Source organism: Stegodyphus dumicola, chromosome X1 (genome assembly GCF_044657685.1).
Source record: "Stegodyphus dumicola isolate Sdum_Otavi_A_Nest chromosome X1, ASM4465768v1".
NCBI classification, from domain to species: Eukaryota; Metazoa; Arthropoda; class Arachnida; order Araneae; family Eresidae; genus Stegodyphus; species Stegodyphus dumicola.
In genome coordinates, this window is record NC_140780.1 from 168073279 (window position 1) to 168095597 (window position 22319).

Consider the following 22319-nt stretch of genomic DNA (forward strand, 5'->3'; position numbering starts at 1 on the left):
CATAAAATAAATGAATGTAAATGACAATGCAGAATTTTAGGGTTTCATCTGTTAAATATCAGAACTGCATAGTCATTCAATAAAATTATACAAATTGTTGATTGCAATTTTTTCAGTTATCAGTAGAATAATAATAATAATAATACAGAAAGCAGAACTCAATACCCATGCAATTACACTTACATATTAAAAAAAAAACTTTTAATTCACAGAGCTGAATAAGCAAACCTAAGCAAAAAAAGCAGAATTAACAAAAAATAAATAAACAAAAAGCATCTAAAAGATATGCCAGATGGGGGAAAATGGATTGTGTATCAAATATGAGTTCTGGAAGTAGAATTAAATCATTATTCACAGCAATAAACAGTTTACAATCACTCATTTAGAAATCAATTTTCAGCAGCTAATTTAATTATTAATCATTTAATAATACACTTTCTAAGAAAAAATTTCTGAAGCACTTTAAGTGTAACTCTAGTGATAGAAATTACAAAAACCTCTGCTGATAAGTTTTCAGCAGGAATAAAGTGACTTTGAGTAAAAATTATAGTCTGTGTTTACAGTGCTCAAGCCAAAAACTGATGACTGTTTTGGTATCACACACAATAGTTTTGATATACTATAGTAGATTTTTTTTTTTTTTAATTTATATAAGTTTAAGTACTCAAATACATTTTACTCTTGTCTCACTAAAAACAGTTTTATTGCTTCACAAATATACTCCCAGAAAAGAACAAATGAACACAGAATTCAACAAAACTCACAAAACTTCAGACTCTCAAAAAGTATTCTCATTCTTCAAATCATGAAATACAGTTTCATTCCAATTCTTCTTAAACTTAATTAGAAATTAACATATACAACCCAGAAAAATGTTACATTTAACAAGTAATAATTTTAACCAAAATATACATAAATGAAAATACTATGAAGTTAGCAGGAAGCTTCTAAAGAAATTTTGTTTACTACCTTAGAGACCATTTCCATAATGCAGGTCCATACCTCCAGAGACCAGTTCCGTAATGTATGGTTGCAGACACATATTTCCAGTTATAAAAATATTTTAAATGATAAAAATATTCATATTTTGAATACTTAAATTTAAAAGAAAATAAATAAAAAAAAATTATGAAATCTTAGCTTTTTATAAATTTTTTTACTTATATTTTGGAAAATGTTATACTTATGGTTAAAAAAAAATAAAATACAAAATGTGCAATTAACATATGACAAAAATTCATCAAGATATTTAATTTTAAAGTTTCACATAACTTTTTTTTTTTCTTTACACTCAGGGGTCATTATACAAAGTGCAGAGAGTCATACTTAAATTTTTATTTAACTGAATATTGGCTTACAAAGACATCTCTAACATTAACATATTAAATGATCAAAGCTGAAATGCAGATTGTCATGCAAAGTTGTGATAAAGACAAAATTTTTTAACATATCACAATATTTAGGACAGAATGGCAAACAGCATGAGTAAATGGCAAAATATTTCTCTAAATGAAAGAATCAATACGGATATTTTTTAGAGAAACAAAATTTAAAGATGGAGAGATATTTTTTAATAATCAATAATCAACACATTCAAATTCAAAGATTGACAGAAAAAACTCTCAGTTACTGTAAGATCAGATATTAAAAATATAAAAAAAACTCATATTTGGTAATACACAATAACAGACAAAAAAATAAAAATAATTCATGAAGCTGAAAAATAGTTTAAGCTAATATTAAAAAAGGAGGGACATCCTCATAATTCTTATCACTTGAAAAAAAATCATAAAATGAAAAATGTTAAGGAGAAAGCTAAACCAACTGAATGATTTTAGCATGATATTTGTTCAAACTGTCTGCTGTCAGCTAATAAAAGTTGTGCCCATAAAATTAAGTACTCCTGAAATTCCCTTAATAAGACTAATGCTACACACTTGCTGTTAATGTACAATTAAAGCAGGTCTAACAACTAGTTGATTCTAGCTTTGTTTTCAAAAAAGCCCCAGAGAAAAAAAATTAAGTGGGTTTAAATCAGGTCATCATGGTGGATATTTCCTGGACTCCCATCCTCGATATCCAATAATTATTAGTTCCAAATACAATTCTCAAAAAATTGTGCGGCCCCATAGTTTTAAGTGCAAAAGCAACTTCATACCAAAACTACACAGTTGATAAAACATTTGAAATAGTTAATTATAAAAATTATAAATTACAGAAGCTAGACATATATCATAAATAAATCACAGATACATATCATTGAATGACCCTAATGAAATTGAAAAGAGCCTTGTACATTATATATAATGTTGTATGATCTTAAATTCACTTAGTGCGAAATCTAGTTATTCTACTACTTGTGCAATAGCTGTACTTTGCAGCTATTGCGCAAGAAGTAGAATACCTAGATTTTGCACTAAACGAATTTAAGATCATACAACATTTGTACATAGTGTAATTACAAAGCTGTATATAATGTAAAAAGCTAATTGTCTTCAGACTTATGCTGATACTAAAAAAATGGGCCTATTTCATAATCTTAGTCTGTCAAATAGCTCTTTGACAGTGAAAATTCCTTTTTTCCTTTTCGTCCTCGTTACGACACAACAATTAGCCGGAAATTAATTCATTTCCATTCACTAGTATATTCAAAAATTTTTACAGACGGTTTCACTCAAATAAGAACTCCATAACATACATCCCTCAAGCATTCCTAGTCACTCCCTCTCCCATAAATTACTTCACACAAGCTTCGCTGACTGAAATAATTCAAAGCCCCCACTGCCGATAAAGAATTTCGGAAACACAACCCTTCTGAGTAAGACGTGAAGAGAACACTTTGCCCACTTCCCACTAGAAAGAATGTAAGTTAATTAATGCTTTTTCTGGCCTTTTATATCTTCATGTACATTCCCTTTTCTTATTATATATTTTTTAAATTTAAATTTTTATTTTTTGATTTGTTTTTGCAAACATTGCATTATATTTCGTAATTTCCTAATGTTTATTTCAATTACTTTGAGTTCTATTTCATAATGCTAATTTCCAATGTTTAATTTTTTACAAACAGTTTTTAATTAAAATGCATAAACACGAGGGTGTCAGGGGACAATTACTCAAGTAATTTATCAATTTTACTGCATAAACTGATTTTTCACTCAAAATTGAACTAGCAAAAATGCTTAATCAGAATGAGTTCTTTAGTTCTCTGCATTGGTTTTTGATCCCTTCAATTCACGGAAATATTTGGCCTAACTTAAATTGCCAGTTTAGCATCACCTGATTACTTGAGTAAAGGACGAAACACCTTTGTATTTATTTCTTAATTATTGTTCATTGAACGGGAGTTAGTTTGTTCCCCTTGAAAAGTCAACTAATTTCCGATCAATGGCAATGATTAATTGCTTTTAATTTAATTTCTTTTTACAATTGACATTTTGTTATTCATAATTTAATTCAAGTCCTCATTAAACATTTTTAACAATTTACATTCAAGTTACTTTAAAACCATTTTCTGAATTAAACTTACTATGGATTCACTCTTTTTAGATAATTCTACTAAAACTAATCTTATGAGATAATATAATCAATATTTCTTTAGTAAATATATATATACATATATACTTACAAGGTGACCAGAAAAAAATTTCCTTGACATAAAAAAACTCCTAGTGACCTATCCACTCGACCAATCAAAATGAAATTTCAGATAGCATGATGTGACAGTATGTGCTTGAGAATGTGAGGATTTAAAACAAGAGTTCTCATGGTTATATAGTGGGTTATATATCACAAGAGGTTCATACATCGAGAAAGTATTTTCATGAGCACCATGTACATGGTACTCCATCAAGATTGCATAAACTTAGCAGGGTGAGGACCTGTGCTCAAAATTCATAGAAAAATTACCTGAAGACCTATACAACCCACAGTTTCTGAGAAAAATGCAAAAAATACCTGATGTCACATCTATTGTATAGAAAATATGCTTTAGTGGAAACATGAGAAACTTTAGAATGGAGGAGAATAAAATAAATGCATGTTTTACCCATCATTAAGCTTGGAAAATGGAAAAATGTTTATAAGTAATTGATATAACATGATATATCCATTATTCATCACTTTCATTGGGCTCAAAAAAGTGGCATCTGGAAAGTGGCAGATAACAGCCAATCTCTGCATGTATTCCTTTTCCGAATATTCACATTTACTTCCTGTTTTGCCAGTGCTTTACTTTCTTTTTTGGTAACACAATGAACTATATGGGGAAAAATTCATTACATTATCGTCCCAAGTTTATTTTCAGTAGCCTGAAAAGTGCTGGAAACATTCTCCTGAAAGAAGATCTGCACCATATTGGTGGCAAAATACACGGTATTCTTCATGGGAAGTGTAACACTGTGAATCGATACTAAAACAGCTAAGCTAAGAGCTAAGCACATATGCATTTTAAGGCAAGCACTACTGTGCCTAGGCAGCAAGATTGTACCCATTTCACTATACTACTGTGTTAAATCTACATTCAAATGAGTTTCATTGGTACATTTACTTTTTGACTACTGCAGTAATATGAAGCTGACAACCACTGTACATCATGTGGACAGATGAACCATATTTTCATATGTTACAGGATCTTTCATAGTTACAACAGCTATTATGCGATCATCGCCTAAATCTCATGCAATAATAAAACAGAGCACTTTTTTCACAACTGATATTAATTTCTACTCTTAAATGAATTTCGATCAAAATTCTTTAGAAATAACCCTCAAAAACTTAAGTTATTGGATAGACGTATCAGTAATCTATGAAAAATTATCAAGAAAAATTGACACACAACATTGTATCCAACTTGTTAACCAAATACAAAATGGAGGCAAGGGTGGCAGAAGCAACTTGATAGATACATTATTGGTACGAGGTGTATTCGGAAACTAAGTACCGTTTTGAAAAAAAAAAAAAAAAAAACAGTAAAACAATTTTTTCGAATCCAATTTTATTTTTACATGAAAATACATGTCTTAAACTATTTTTCAACATAGTTTCCGCCAATGATCAAACACTTGTCATAGCGAGTGACCAGTTTTTGTATACCATCGTCAAAGAAACTTCCCGCCAGTTTCAATTACCACGATTCTACAGCATTTTTCGTGTCATCGTCAGATCCAAAGCGCTTGCCACCAAGCTCGCACTTCATGTGCAGGAACAAGTGATAGTTGGACGGCGCCAAGTCCAAGCTGTACGGCGGGTGATCGAACTGCTCCCAATGAAACTGTCGAATTAACGATTGAGTGACACCAGCAGTATGGGGCCGAGCATTGTCATGGAGCAACACAATTCCTTTACTGAGCATTCCTCTTCGTTTGTTTTAAATGGCACGCCTTAGTTTTGTTAGTCTCACAATATCGTGCCGCATTAATGGTTTCACCTCTGGGAAGAAATTCAGTAAGCAAAACGCCTTTCCTATCCAAGAAGACAGTGTACATGATTTTTTGTGATGACATTGTCACTTTGAACTTTTGTTTTTTCGGAGAATGAGTGTGTCTCCACTCCATCAATTGTTGTTTCGATTCTGGTGTGAAATGACACACCCAAGTTTCATCACCTGTCACAATTTGGTTAAAAAAGTTTTTTCCCTCATCACTGTACCGCGTGAGAAATGTCAGGGCACTACCAAGTCGCTTTCTTTTGTGAACATCAGTGAGCATTTTTGGAAACCATCGGGAACACAGTTTGCGATAATTCAAGTGGTCAGACACAATTTCGAACAAAACAGTACGTGAAATTTGTGGAAATGCCTCTGAAAGAGTTGTCATTGTGAAGCGTCTGTTCTCATGAATTGCTTCATCAACTTTCCTTACCAAATCATCGGTGACAACAGAAGGCTGACCACTCCGAGCCTCGGCGTGGACATTTGTTCGACCTGCATTAAACATTCTTACCCACTTTCTCACCATTCCATCACTTATTGCGTATTCACCATAAACTTCTGTCACCTGACGATAAATTTCGGCCTCTTTAACATTCCTTGCGTTCAAAAATTTAATCACAGCACGAATCTCACAGTCAGCGGGAGAACTAATTGTCTTAAACATTTTGAATGTGCACAGAAAACTGAAAACACAACATAGAGCAACCAAAATGGCGACAATTGAAAGTCAGTGAATAAGAAAGACTAGTGCGCATGCGTGGGACGCCTACCACAGCGCTGCGACAGCGCTAGAATGAAATGGTACTTAGTTTCCGAATAAATTGAGCAATATATAACCCACTACTACACTGACTACATATTTTACTCCAAACCTAATTTTAATTAAAAATGTAATATAAATCAGAATTACCATTAAGTTTTGGCTTTCTTCTTGAGGCTTTATGTTGCACATGATATTAATTATTCTTCGAGTTTCTAGTTCATAAGCTTCAGGAGATTTCAATTTCATAGAGTCTGACATTTCTGGTGAAGAAGTTCTTTGCTGTATAACAGGACGATGTGTGGCAGCATAGGAAGTCAAGGGATATATTCCATTCCTAGTGACAAAATACAATACTGTCCTTAACTAAATCTTACTTTACAAATAAACACAACAATGATTTATCACATCTATCAATTCTGCTGTTTGGACTAAAAAGAAATTAATTCTTATTGGTCATATTCTCACCTAAAATACAATATTGCAACTTTTCTGCATTCGGGCATTATCAAGTGGAAGGTCATCAGATTTAACATGCGAAACATGTTGATTGCAAATGGTTCTCTTTTGTATTTGAATTTTCACAAAGAAAGAGGTAAAAGGTTAAGTAACTTTTAAATCGATATTTTATGCAACATTTAATATTTTAGAGATCCTAAAAATGAATAAAGAAAATTATAACAATTTGTTAACCAACAGTGATAACAGCAGTGAAATTTCTGAAAAGTCACAACTAAAGAAGTGACTTTGATTCCTGGTTAGGTTATTTAAACATAGAAAAGCACATGAGAGCTCTTGGCCTAAGAGTAGAGATACCTTTGTGTAGCACACTGTAAAGGTTCAGCAGTGTGGTACTGGAAAGCATTAAAATTTTATTCTTTGTCATCCTCCGAGATACACTACATCATACAGTAGTATACTTACAAAATTTGATAGAGAAAATGCAATAAATACTATGAAGATTTATATGTATAATTATGCAAATTACAAGGAATACACAGTTGAAAGATCTATGTAAATGATCTGAAATGCAAGTTTGACACAAATTAGCAAGATCAAACTCTTAACTCTCTGTTGCTTTGGGAATCATGTTTTTTCAGATGTCATCTCAGAAGACGTATGCAGTTGAAGAAATAATAAGAATTCCACAAGGCAGATGACATCACAGTCAGTTTTAAGAAGAGAGAACATTTTACGATGGGTTTTGTTTCAGGCATGTAAATGCCTGCTTGGACATGCACTCTTACTGCAGTTGAAACATACCTACATGCATCCACTACGCAAAGGGTTTGGAGGAGATAGCTAGAAGAAGGGAATTTGAATCATGCCAGGGGTACTGATACATCTAGATGAATGTCAGCACACTTGGACTGACAAGTCTAAAGGCATCAGATATTTTCATATTCAAAAGCTTCATGCTGTAGAACTGTAATGTGACACTGTTTGTGTCAAAAATTGTACTTCAGATGTGTTTTATCAAGTTGAAAAAGATCTTTTAACAGAAATACATTCAATAAGTAATCTAATTGGCTATGGAAGTGATAATTGTGCTACCATGATGGATACTAAGTGTGGGATCCAGTCATTGCTGAAAAAAGGATACACCATCAGTATTCGTAATGAGATATGTTTACCATTCTTTTCATAATGGAACACTCATTCAAAGTACTATCATCACCTCTAGAAATATTTATAAAAAATACAACTTATTTCTTCCGTAGTAGTATAATACTGCTAAGTTTAAGATCCTCAAGTACATGCAAACATGTTGGCTGTCCTGCAGCAATGTAATAAAAATTATTATTCAGCAGTGGGATGCCTTAGTTCTTTATTTTTAGTCTCAATCAAAAACGGACAGACGTAGAGAGAATATCACCAAAAGAAATATGCATGTACTTCAATTTATGATTTCAAATTACATTCACTTCATTCAATTGTTTCAACTAAGTATAAAATTATTCTCAGTTTTTCAAAAAAGAAAAGAATGAAAACATTTTAAAGTTTTTTCCATAAAAGTATGAAAAATTCTTAATTTTTTTATAAAAGAAAGCATTACTTAGGGCAAGCTGATTCCAATTGATCTAAGCAATGCAATAAATCACAAACTCTGAATAAAATACATTTGTGTGGCCATTCTTTGGCCTTATTAAATTTAACGCCACTTTGTTACAGTGAAAGCAAGTTTAAAAATGATTATTTTTTCACTTTGAATGCAAATGAGAAAGAGATTTCCTCTAAATGATGGTTGACTTACTATATACATTGCAGCAATAGTAAATTATTGTACCAAATCAAACTTTCCTTAATTTTCCACTTGTAATGCCGTTCCATCACTTTGTTTCTGAAGACAAATCAGATCTTCTAGTTGATTAACCCTCTGAATGGCCAGGGTTTTCACTAAGAAAGCACAAAGTTCCCAAAATTACTATGAGGATAAATTATCTTTTTGATTTTACTGTGAAAGCTCTGCTGGTATTTCATGCCTGGATTGCAGTACTTATATATATTGCCTTAATTTCTTTGACATATTTTAATATACACGTATATATGTTCTTACAGATGTCACAAAAAATATTCTAGGCCATATTTATATGGTCTTGCCGCTTAGAGGGTTAAGGATGCATTCCATTTGTTTGGGATGAACAAAATGTTCCCAAAATTTATTCTATCTTGTTTACCACTAAAGAAAAATACATATCCCCCTTTCACAAAAAAAGGGTTGTTAATTTTTAACCAGTTAGCAATCAGCTTTGAATCTACCATTATCATGATGGAGAAATAACTTCACCTTTACATGGTAACCCAAAACTGATCTGTGGTGACTGGCTGTTTTATATTATGGCAAAGCAGAAAAACTGTCTAAAATGTTGCTCTTTTAAAGTATTTTGAATGTGTGATATGGCCATAATGAAACTCGTTCCATTTTATTCAATTTTTAAATCTCTCTTACAAACCATCCCTGAATTTTTACATTTGTTACATAAAATAAAAAATGGATTTAATAATTCTAAATATGAGATATTATCTAATTTTAAGACCAGCTTAACTATTTTATCTAACTGTTTGGCTAGCATAGAAAAAAAATCTTTTCCCAAGTAAACCATATAAAAATAAAAGCCACAAACTCAATTAAAAAAAGTTGAAAGATTGACTAACAGAAAACCAGTGGATAAATAAATGTAATTGAAATTACAGCATATGGGAACTTAAATCAGAAATAAGTCATATAAGGAATTTGGTGAAGCGTTTCCATTACCTTCTTAAATGTGAAGAAAATGACCCTTTTCAGAAGCATATGGTCACTGGTGATGAGAAATGGATTGTGTACAATAATGTCGCACGCAAGCAGTCTTGGAAACAGTGCGATGAACCACCTCAATTCACTTTTAAAGCTAACATTCGCCAGAAAAAGGTCATGCTGTCAGTGTGGTGGGATTTCAAAGTACACAGCTGAATTAATCTTGAAAGGTGTTGTGCATTTCAAGCTCTTACCAAGGAATCAAACTATTAATTCAGCAATTGGAAAAATTGAACAATGCAATAAATCAAAAGCAGCCAGAACTCGTGAATCGTAAAGGCATTGTGTTTCACCAATACAATGCAAGACCACACACGAGTTTGGTTACCCATCAAAAGTTGTTGGAGCTTGGTTGGGATGTGTTGCCCCACACACCATACTCGCCTGACCTTGAACCTTCAGATAACCATTTGTTTTGCTCTTTTCAGAATTTCTTGAATCAAAAAACATTCGATTCCGATGAGGCTATAAATCGGCACCTGGTACAGTTTTTCGCTTTTAAAGACAGGTCATTCTACCAGCATGGAATTATGAACCTTGTTGAACGATGGAAAAATGTCATCAAACAAAATGACCAATACATTATTGATTGACTTCTTATTTTTGTAGGAATAAATTAGCTTTGAAAAACATAGTAAAACTATGCCATGCTTTTCCGATCAGGTGGATAGAAACAAAATTATTAGCACATTTCAGAATAAATTCCAGGAGTAAAATCCTTACAGAAAATAATTTTAATCCTGCTGATGCATGCTTTTCTATGGCACACACAACTTTTTCCTCTTTAAAATTAGCCATTTATACAAGGTGATTTGCTACCACATGTATGAATACCTAGCCTGGATAGGTTACCAATGACAAATCCAAATCAGATCGTAGCACTGTGTTGGAAATGCCATCATCATGTGCAAGTGTGTAGAAAACATGAGAAATGAAAGAGCAACACATAATGTGAAGAACATCATTCTATTCATCAAAATGTTTAACAACTGGGATATTAAGTGCAGTCACAGAACGTGTCTGAAATTTCGGCCACCAACTGCAACACAAGCCTTAGATCAGAACAATGGATGTTTTGAAATATTTCACGACTCTTAAACATTCATAGCATCTATGGCAAATGCATATGAGAAGTTTCTCCTTACTATTGGCAGGTGTATCATACATTAGATCTTTCATGCAACCCCAGAAAAGAAATCCAGGAAGGATACATGTCATGATTATGTATGCCAACGTTTGGGACCATCATGCTCCATCTACTGTTGTCCAAGTGTTGCTAGGACCCCTATCATGTTGGAACCATATATATTATCATGGCTGCTAGATCTGTTGGTCATTTCAAAAGTTCAGACAACTTCCTCAAAAAAAAAAAAAAAAAAAACTTATAACACCAATCATCCAAATGAATAGGCAAGCTATATCGGTCTATTAAATTGTCTCTTACGATGCATAACCAAATACTGAAAGCAAATGAGCGTTGAGTTGCACGTTAGTGTCACATGGGGCTCTTCACTGCCCACATATGAGAGTTATATGAATTATAGGAATTTTGCTGCTGAATTATGACTTTTCTGTGAATAGTGTGTTTGCTGCAGTCTTCTAGATATATCAATCTTGGTAATCATCACACTGCAGTAACTATATGCACTGCTCTTGCTATGCAAATTGTTTCACTTCATAATCCTCCAAACAGGTATAGGTTGAAGCAATCCATGTAGTGCATGTAGGCATATTAAGTATTGACGGGCCTTGCTAACTGTTCAGCTTCCACCCCATTTGAATTTAGAGAAGTGGTCTGAGGGTCTCCCACTTTTCTTTCCCTACCACTAACCTCTCAAGAGGATTTCAGCTAGTTGTGCATTTTGAGTGCTTTGTTGCTGCACAGACGTTATATGCTTACAAACTTCTATGCATTCTCCTGGGTTTGAAACCAGGCCCTCAGTATGGCAGTCAGTGTCACTAACACTCCCTCACCTGGGAAGCAAAATGAATCAACCATCAAGCTGCATCATCCAGACAGTGTTTTGAAGAAGACTATAACAAGAAACGATTGCTTGTCATTGTCTGCATAACAAAGTACCATTTCTTTGATTTCAAGAAGCCTATGCCATTCATTCTCAGCTCATGGTACATCTTCTGCAGGAATCTGTTTCACAAAATCTTTGATGTAACTGTGCAAATATCTGGTAGTTCTGAATATGCTTCATCAGGCAGCAGTGACTGATACATGTGACTGTGGTTCACCCATTACATGCAAACAGTGGTTCACCCATATAAGTCGTTAATTCAGACACCCATAATCCGGAATGATCTATAATCCGGACCTCAAAGCTAAAATCTTTCTGCACATGCGGCGCGTTGACGCATGCGCATAGGCGTTTACGCGTGCACGCAAGACCTTTACGACTGCGCAAGCGCAGAATACGTTTTCGCATGCGCGTTTAATGTATAACGGACGTTATAAGCTAAAATTATCTAATTATCTGTTTCAGTTAATGTTGATAATTGCGTTGTTCCTTAATCTTCGAATTGGATCCGGCTTATTATTTTTTGCAGACTGTAAGAGCAATTTTATAAAAGTAAGCTTGAACTTTTGATTATGTCAAATAGAATTTACGATGCTGGAGCTCCCAAAGGATCTAGAAAACGAAAGTATGTTTCTATGTCCATCAAACAAAAAACAAATTGCTACAAAAAATGGATAAAGGCATATCCTTTGTTTATCTAACCGTTCCGAAATCTGTTTATCAATTTCATGCTGCTCTGCGCGGGGGGGGGGGACGTCGCGGCGCGCAATGAACTGGAAGTTGATCTGTCAGCACTATCATTATCTTCAGAGCAGATATTTTTATTTTATTTGGCTTATAATTCCTTACTAAATGTAGTATTTAATCTCGATGTACTCTGTCTTTGATATGATTTAAATCAAATTCCTCATCATTATAAATATCACGAATACAAATCAAACAGTTTTCTGGTTGCAATTTTTTAATTTCGGCTATGCGTAAGGTATGCTTTACGCATGCGCGCATTGAAAGAAATGTTTAATAAAGTAAACAAATAAATATTAAGCTTCTTTTTTTGTAAATTTTGATATCCTTTGGATCATAATTGCTCATTTTACGGTTTCATATTTTTAATTTTATAATTTCTGCATGCCATCTTACCAGATTTAAACTGATGATCTATAATCCGGAAAAATCGATAATCCGGAATAGCCGAAGTCCCGACGAGTCCGGATTAAAGACTTTTGACTGTATCAGCAGCTCCATATGCTCGATGCATATTTGCTAACTCTAAGAAATTTATCAAAGTTTTCCTGCACAGACATTTTACTGGTTCTCCAACAATTCCCATCATTGCATTAGAATTGTGCTTCTGATCCTACACTCCTATCTCATCCTAATTTGTTTTTGAGTAGCCTACCCTTCACAGAACTTTGTACATGCAGTAGCAATGTATCAACTCTAAGAGCTAGACATCTTTGTCAGAAGCATACTGAATGAAAAAATAAGGAAAACATGCAATCAGTGTGGCTTCAGAGAATAACACATGAAGAGACACACATAACTTTAGAGAATAACACACTTTAATTCCACTTTGTTGGACCTAATGAAGCAATATAAGACTTCAGGAAAAATGTTCCGATCTTAACACAACTGTCTAGAATTAATAAAGTTATGTCCTAAAGAAATGGTACAGAAAAAAAACATTTTTTCATATGATAGCATATAAAAGGCAAACATGCAGCAGTAGTCATAAAATGGTGGTGTATTTAATTATGGCAAAGCATACTAGGGCTGTCTGCCTAAGGGGAGGGATGCCTTCGTGGAGGACTTTCTAAGGGAAACTGGCTCGTATACACGTTACACATCGGGAAAACCACGAAAACGCCCATGCAGCCAGCCCGTTCGTGGGATTCGAACCTCGGACTGAACTACCAGTGTTCAGCGACTTTACCACTCAGCCGCTGGTGGGCTCAGTCATAAAATGGTGATCAACAATAAATAAAATATAAACACATGAATGCATAGCACTCCAGACATTTACTAAAAAGCTTTACATTATTATTATTATTATTATTTTGCATGCATACAAGTAGGAAGAAACATAAAAGGAAAAGAATTTTTTTTTAAAGAATAGATAAGCCATTTAAGTATTCCTCAAGCTATCTGGTAAAAGAGATGGAATAATTCATACCTCACATCATCCAGAAACTTTTCAACCTCTAGCTTTGGAACACTTGTTCTTGTTAAAGATGGGCCTGGTTTACCTCCTTTATATGGCACATAAGCTATGATATCTGTTTGATGATTATATCTGGAACGCAGTGCTTCATCAGTTAACTGATCTGGTTGATAAGCTAAAATGAAATGTTGATATAATATCAATGACAATAACTATGCAAAAAGCCATTAGCAAATATACTAAAGTAACTAGTAAGGTACAAGGTAACCAAAAAAATTCTTGCTGTTTCTGACATGACATTGGAAGAGTGAACCCCAACATAAAAATAGTCACCAAACCTGGTGATGAAGTGGTTAGGCTGGGAGTCTGGACATTGACCAAGAGTATAAAAGTGCGTTGCATCAGTACTTCAAACATAACTCACACAGCGACTGATTGAAATGAATGCGTCAAAGGCACTCATTCTGAGTTATTTGCTGTATGATTTTAAAGTGGGCCTGTCAGCAGCAAAATCAAGTCACCGAATTCACCAGGCCTTTGGGGATGATGTCGTTAATGAAAAAACCGCTAAATTTTGAAAAAAATTTTGAAAAATTCAATATTTTTAAGTATTTATGATTCTAAACATTGCATTAATATTACAAAATGCATCAAAATAAAACTGGAAATATGACAAAAATTATGAGCTAACATTTATATACTACTTGCATGTAACAAAGCAGAATGTCTTTCATTGCTCTATCACTGAGGAACTCTGTAAACAAGTGGTTAAAATTATATTTTAGAAGAAGAGAAATATGTATAAAGAAATTTTCACCTCATTAGGGTCAAAGATTTAGGGAGCTAGTGAACAGAGATCAGACTTCCCTTCCTAATCAATAACTAGTTAGAGCTCAAATTCCATTTGAGTTTTCTTAGTGGTATACTTGTTCAGCTCACATTATCAGACAGAAGCAGAAATCAATCTTCAAGAAGTTACAGCAGAGATGTCAGTCTTTACCAGAACTACACTGAAAATTTGGCACTTTTTTTCAGTCAAGAATTACAAAGTGGTGATTGTAAAGAGATTTATTTATAGCTTGAGACTTTGAAATTTTGCATAAGACCTTTCAACAAAAAGCATTGTACAGAAAATTAACCTTGGTTACCCATGATAACCTTGAAATTAATCGAGCTACTTGGAGTCGCTGCCTAACGTAGCCTGTGAAAAAGTTCTCAAGGCACTTAAGTTCATTTTATTATAATTTAAAAATAAATTTATAAACATTAATGTACTAAAAGCATGTTCTATAGTCATTAAACCATACAATAAAAAATGAAAATTAAGAAGGGATAACAAGGTAGAAATTAACAAATTTGAGAAAAGTGCAAAAATTTTTCAAAAATGTTTTAATTTTTTACTTACATGCAGTATTCACTATTACATGAGCTGCGAGCAGTTTAAGAGAATGAACTTCAAATATTACAGGATGGAATAACAATTTTCGAGCTGATGGCCGTTCTGAAGCACTTTTTCTGAGACATTGTTTTATAAAATCCTGCAAATCAAAACTTTGTTTAAGATTCATATGAGGGAGGCATGTGTTAAGGTAAATATTTAATACATTCAAATCATGCAAAAACTTGTGCCCTTGACAAAATATTTCACAATTAATTACACATAATGAAACATGTTTAAAGTTATGTTTAAAGTTATATCTCCCTACCAGACTGACAAAGCTGACCACTTTAATAAAAGTTGTAACTTCAAAGAACTAATTACAATAAACTTTTTTGTAACTTGAAATTTAAGAAAGCCTAAATTTTAAAAAGACATAAAAAAAAAGCTAGACAAGATCTAAAGCACGTATCTAGATACTTTTGCATATTCTGCAGCATGCGCCGACTTAACTCGTCCGCTGGTTTAGAATTTGAAATCTCAAAGCTCCTTATAAAAAGGTCATCAGAAAAGTGTAATTTCTTGATTATAACTCTAAAATGATCTTGTGACTTTGCGCCAAGCCAATATACAGCCCTAATGACCTAAAAACTTTTCAAAATCCTGACATAAATAGGTAAAGGTATTATGATAAATACAGCTGAACATGTAAAATATGTACAGCTTGGCCAGCTGAAGGGTAATGCCAACAGGGGCATGATCACAGTTTACATCTTATATTAGGCAACCTGATATTTCCCTTAAAAAATAATGCACTACCATACTGACTAGATTAAAATCATGCGCAAAACCTAAAGATGTGAATTCTATTGCATGTGATACCACCAAAAAGACATCGATTTTTTCATTTCAACATTAGGACTTGATTGCATTGACTAAAGTTCTTATTATCTTCATTTTAATCGTTTTTGAATTAATTAAACTATCAATGTGAGATGTTAATCATCAAAATTCACAAACTTTTGTATACCTGCGCATTGATCATCTGACTGCTGCTTATGAATAACATGCAGCATATGCCAATACTATCAACATTGGAAATGTTATCATCACAAAGATCACATGAAGGTTTCCCAAGAAAATCACATTTTCAAAAGAAGTTAACAACTGAACATGTATGTACCTGCTTCGATTGTCCACAATATACCATTTAGAAATATTTAGAGACATGACATTTCTGCATCTAGATTAACGATTGTTCTTAAATGTTGAGAGTATAGCTTGCAGTAGATATGTTCTGTTAGAAAGCTTGAATTCATCACAGTCAAAGTGTTGCAAGTATGGTTAAGCTGAAGAAACTGTCACTTGGAAGGGGAGGAGGATAAATCATTAAAGTGAGCAAAATACTTGTATGTATTCAAAATATTTCTCCTTTTTAAATCATTATTTTTTTAACCATTCTGTTCAAATGAAAGCAGAAATACAAACTTTATTATTACTACAGTAGAGGTAAGTATCAACAAATAATATAGATTTTTAAATAGTGTGTTATTTTAGTTTAGACTGTAACAAGATGCTTTATAGATGCTTTATTTTCCTTCCCTGCATTTAAAACAAGACAGACAGCTAAGTATTGCTTTAAAAATTGTCCGTTCTTCCTCTAATCATGAACTCTTTCTAAAGTTTTCCTATGCATTGGCAAAACCAATCCATACTCACCTACTTCAAAGATATAATTTTGCTCCTATGATGCTCGTATTCTTTCCATAAGCACATATATTATTTTAACATACATATTCCATTTAAACATCAGTTTACCATATAAAACTTTCTGAGAAATCTTTTTCTCGAAAGACTCAATCCATATACCTGATTCTGTGAATTCCTCTAAATTTAAGATTTTTTTTATCCGTTCTATAGAATGGGTTCTGAAATATGTGCATTCATTTAATCTCTTAAGCTACTTAAAAACAGTTTGTTTACCTCACATTTTTGGTTTAATGAATATTTGTGGCTGCAATGCAAGATTCATTTCTTACATAGCTTACCAGCTCCTCAACTGTAGAACATTAGTTTCATTTTTATTGTTCTTGTTAACAATTCTCACTCACTGACCCTGCTCATATAATTTTACACATTTCCAAACTTGCTGCAGATGTTCTGTGACCAGTATTTTTTAAGAAATTTTAAGCGTTCACTTTTTCCTTCTTTGCTTAATTTTATTATTCAAAGACAGTATGTCTCACTAGCCAAAAAAAAGGGGGGATAGAAATGTTCAGGTTTAACAAGAAATTCCTTTAGAGATAGCTATACACAAAAATAATATTAGAGATTTTATCTCACTAGGTTAAGCAACTAATGCAAGTAAAAAAATTCAAATGAGTCCATTTTTATAAACCTACAGAACTGTTTCTCTTCTGTTACTGTATGCAATGTTATGCTTCCTAACCTCTACCAACAAAATTTGAATCCACCTAATAAAAGCCTAGTTGGTTAATTAATTATGGCAAATCATAAGAGCACAATCTGCCTTAGAAAGGATCCTCCAGGGAGGACCTTTCAAAGGAAAACCTCATGTTCATGTTTAACATGAGAAAAAACATGCAAACCCTTTGCAGTCAAAAACAGTCAAAAAACCTGCTGAAAACCGAATTCACGAAGAACTACTAGTGTAAATATTAAATTATCTTCTTTTCCTTTACTAAAGGATGAACACCTGCTTCATAAAAGAAATAATTTTAAACTGCATGAATATGATCAATCCTTAAAATGCATTATTCCTCTCTTATCACTAAGTTGTTAAAGAGTCTAAAAGGAGTTAATTTAAAAGCTTCTATCAAGAGTAAAAAGATGGACCAGACAAGAGATCACATTTACAGGTTGAGTTAGCATTCATTTGGTAGATAACTGATCATTTGATTCATTTGGTAGATAACTGATATGTACTGAACAAGCAGCCACTTCAAGGGATATTTTGACATCAATTGCTTACAGCCCAAGATAATTTTAAGAAAAGTCACATAGATTATGTGGAATTCTACTAAGTAGCCACTTTCCAGCTTCCTCTACATAAAAACAACAAACAATACTAGTCACAAACTAATATATTTTTATTTTCAAAAGTCTTCAGAAATATGAATGAATTCACTAAATTAAAAGAATCATCCAGCAAATCTAGTCATGTGGATTTCTCAAAGGCCTAATGGCTTATGATTGCTAATGCTGGGAAATTTTGCCCAATGATTTAAAATAGCTGTCTTAAGACTAGTATTGACAAGGTTAATATCCTAAATGAGAGCAGCTTATCTGCCTGTATTTTAGAGATGTGCATAAAGTATTTTTTGAAAATTAACACAAATCTTAGCTAAATTTTCACAAATTTTAAATTCAAAGCCCAGATTGTCCCTCTTCACCCACATCTATCAGTGTACTGATATTAACTAATAAACCATAATGAATTACCTAAAATACGTCTTGTCATTTTAAATTTTCACTCTACAAATTCTTAATTACAGGCCCACCAGCGGCCGAGTGGTAAAAGCCGCTGAACACTGGTAGTTTGGTCCGGGGTTTGGGCTGGTTGCATGGGCGTTTTCATGGTTTTTCCCATGTGTAACGTAGATATGAGCCAGTTTCTCTTAAAAAGACCTCCAAGGGCATCCCTCCCTTTCCGTGTAGTACCTAAGGGCGGAGCACGTAATAAGCAAAAAAAAATTCTTAATTACTAATACAACTGAATTCATGAAATCTACCTTTTGTAAAGGATTTTCCAAAGCTTCAATGGTTCGATTCACAACATCTTCAGTCACTTGACTTCCACATTCCCCATTTCCTGAAATTTCTAGGGCAGCCATCTGAAACAATAAATGAACATTGAGTTAATCTACAATTTCATTATTTAAAAGCAAGTATGAATAACCTTGACAATGTAAAATTAAAAAAGTACCTGTAGGTAAGAATAACTTACCTCCAAAGCACACATGCCAAAAGCGTATATGTCAACTGCAGGAGTTACCATGGAAACTGTAAATTTACCAGGAAGGACTTGAGTAAATCAAATTAAGTAAGGTTTTAAACTGTTTCATATAACAGTTCTGATGAGAATTCATTTCATTGAAAACTAATAACTGATTTATTCTTTTCAACGGCAGTCTAACAAAAGCTCAAATTATAAAAATTTGATATTTATCAAATCTTTATATTCAGTTAAGAACCACCTTTCATTTAAAAAAGATTATCACCCTCCCCAACTGACAGAAAACATACAATTCAGCAATGAAACATAACAGAATAAAGTGAACTTAATCTAAAATATCAACATTACAACAAGAACCATTATAAACACCCCACAAAGAAAGCAAAGTTAGGAAACAACATTTTAGCAGGTTTAGAATATAGGCTGTAATGAATATTTTAAAGAAGAGTAATGCAATAATGTAAGATATTTAATTCTAAACAATCTAACAGTATTATAACTCAATTTTTAGCTACATTTAAAATTGCAGAATTCTGTTTTATATCACAAATTTAACACAAAAAGTTTCCTTAACTGAAATTATACATAACAATGCTAGATTCATGCACAGAGTAACTTAATTCCTAAACCATTTTATATACATATATATATATAGAGAGAGAGAGAGAGAGCTACAGTACAAAATTTGAGATCTGGACTGATCAGGACTTCAGTGATTCTAGATTTCGGAAATTTTAGATCATCAGTTTAAATCTACTAAGATGACAAGTAAACATGGCAACACAGAGATTTATTGCTTACGCCAGATAGAAAAATGTCACCTATCTCCCCATAGAGCCTGAGAAGGCTCAACTGCTGTGGCCATAAACAAGTGTCAGAATTTAGGGAGTAAAAAACTATGGAAGGCTGAATTCTTAGAATTTAGATGAGGCACTGGTCAGTATAATTTAAGGGCACTGAAATTTTTAGAATTTGTGGAGATACCAGGCAGCAAAATTTAGATTTTCCACACAGATTGCACCAGGCGGCAAAATGCACTCAAGGGACGAAAGCGTCCTGCCAACATCAAAACAATGTCACTCAATACATTGTTATTGGCCATTCAAGCCAGAAGGTGTTTAAAGGTGACATGTAGAAATCTCAACCAGTACAAAGAAAAATCACATTTTCAGCAGATTCACCTACTTTTGTTACTATATTTTCCATTCATAGACTTTGCAAGGGAGGATTTTTTTATTATTTATATATACACACACACATATATTTGGCTGGTGATCCGAAGTCTGGATTCTGGACATTCGGATTTCAGAATTTGTACTATAATATATATATATATATATAACAAATTAGAAATGAATGATATTACTCCTTACATAAAATTTTCTTCCATTTTTACAGATAAATCATGAAACACAATAGAAAACCAGTATAACTTACTAAGAATAAAATACGAATTATTCCAATCAAAAAAATAAAATGCAAAATTTTTATATCATTCAAACTCATTCCAGTAGTAATTCTTTCATAAATAATCTGAGAAATACATACATACATTTGTTGATTTTTTAGACAAAGTAATAAGGAAAATAATGTCACCAAAATTAGGCAACATAACATAGCAATAGCAATAGCAAATCAAAAAAATCAAACTTAATGGAAAAACAAGAACTTACTTTATTTCCAAGAATACAAATTCCTACTTAAATAAATAAATAAAAAGTTTTATTTTTCAGGTAGCTGCAAACTGAAAATATGAGGTTACCTATCAGGAATACAATTTTTGAAGATGCGAATCATTTAGTGATGCAAAGTTCTTAATTTTTTCACACTGCATCTACATACCATTTCTACGGTTCGATATAATTTCAATTCCTGCTTGTTTTTGCAAACTGAGGTAGATATTAAAATAGCTCTTCCTTGGAAGAAAGCAAAAGCTTAATTTTCACTTGATGATAAATTGAAAATTGTCATTATTTTGAATCCAAAAAAGAACTTCCTACAAGCTTTTTAGAAATTTCTAGAAATGATAGAAAACAATTCTTATTACTTGGTTTTGGATTTGATTTTTAGAGAAAATACATGAGTACTTTACAAGTATGAAGATGGACTGAAGAAAAATCTCTAATTCAAACTTAAAGCTTGTGCACAAATTTTTATCGTAAGAGAAGAGAACGCACCCAAAAAATGATGTCATTTGGTGATAAATGCCACCAAACTGGGCGATTAAAAACATAGTTACCAATTAACCAACAAATACCTTATATTTATATGCATAAAAGTCAGAAAACGATCAGAGCATCTTTATGTAAATGAACCCTTATCTTCTATGGTTTATAATTATTCAGAATATTTCAGTAAGAGATATGTTTGCCAAGACATAAAATATATATTCAGAAACTTGTACACAAAGAAAAGTGTTTGTAAATTATCTTACTACCAAGTAAAAAAAAAATAAGGTGCTACAAATAACAAAAAGTAATGCTCATGAAAGTTTTAATCACGTATGTCACTTGACTAAAACCTTCACAAAAGAAAGAAAATATAATAATGCAGAAAACACTGAATGAACCCAAAGCATTCCTGATGTGAGTCTTGTACAGAAACTTAGGGAATGGAAATGGGAAGGAGCCAAACAGAAGTTCTTAACCAAAGGGATATTAAGAGCAACTATATTTAAATGTTAGCTTAAATTTACACCAAATGAATGCAAACAATACCTTCAAAGCCAAAAATATATATTTTTTATAATAGCCCAAAAATATATTAATTGTTTTAAAATGTGTGCAAGACAATTTATTTCTACCATCTTTATTTCTACTCATATCTTTATTTCTATCTCATACTTTATTTCTACCATCAATTTCTTTAAAATATTTTCCATAAAATGAAATTTATGTTTTATCCTAAAACTTGTTTCATATTGCCCCATACAAGACAAATTTATTTGCATTCCTATGTTAATTACAAATACAGTCTGACAAGTAGTCTCAAACACATGTGGGTTGAATGTACAATTTGAAAGCAGCTAGCCAGCAAATATTTTTTCAACAAAATAATTTTAAATTATATAAATACTTATCAAAACATACATAATCATCAGTAATAATAATGTAAAAGAAAATATTCAAATTTATATTTATTTTCTACCTGCAATCTAAAGGTAATGCAAGAAATTTTTGTTGGTTATACTTTGTTATTCAAATATACAGACAGTTAAATATAAATTTTCGAATTCATAGTTCATAGCAGCATTCATTCATAGTTATGCCTCTGAGCCATAACTATGAA

The 22319-nt window shown here is 32.5% G+C and overlaps 1 protein-coding gene across 1 annotated transcript in view; it reads right to left on the minus strand.

Moving 5' to 3' along the window:
* Window positions 1-22319, minus strand: part of LOC118188372 (nuclear receptor-binding protein-like) — a 63672-nt gene that overhangs the window by 6385 nt on the left and 34968 nt on the right. The window contains exons 7-11 of the mRNA XM_035358787.2: window positions 19023-19078; window positions 18808-18909; window positions 15083-15215; window positions 13690-13852; window positions 6342-6528 (exon numbers count right to left, since the gene is read on the minus strand). Coding sequence (XP_035214678.1) covers window positions 6342-6528; window positions 13690-13852; window positions 15083-15215; window positions 18808-18909; window positions 19023-19078 — 641 coding nt within the window. The remainder of the gene's footprint in view (window positions 1-6341; window positions 6529-13689; window positions 13853-15082; window positions 15216-18807; window positions 18910-19022; window positions 19079-22319) is intronic.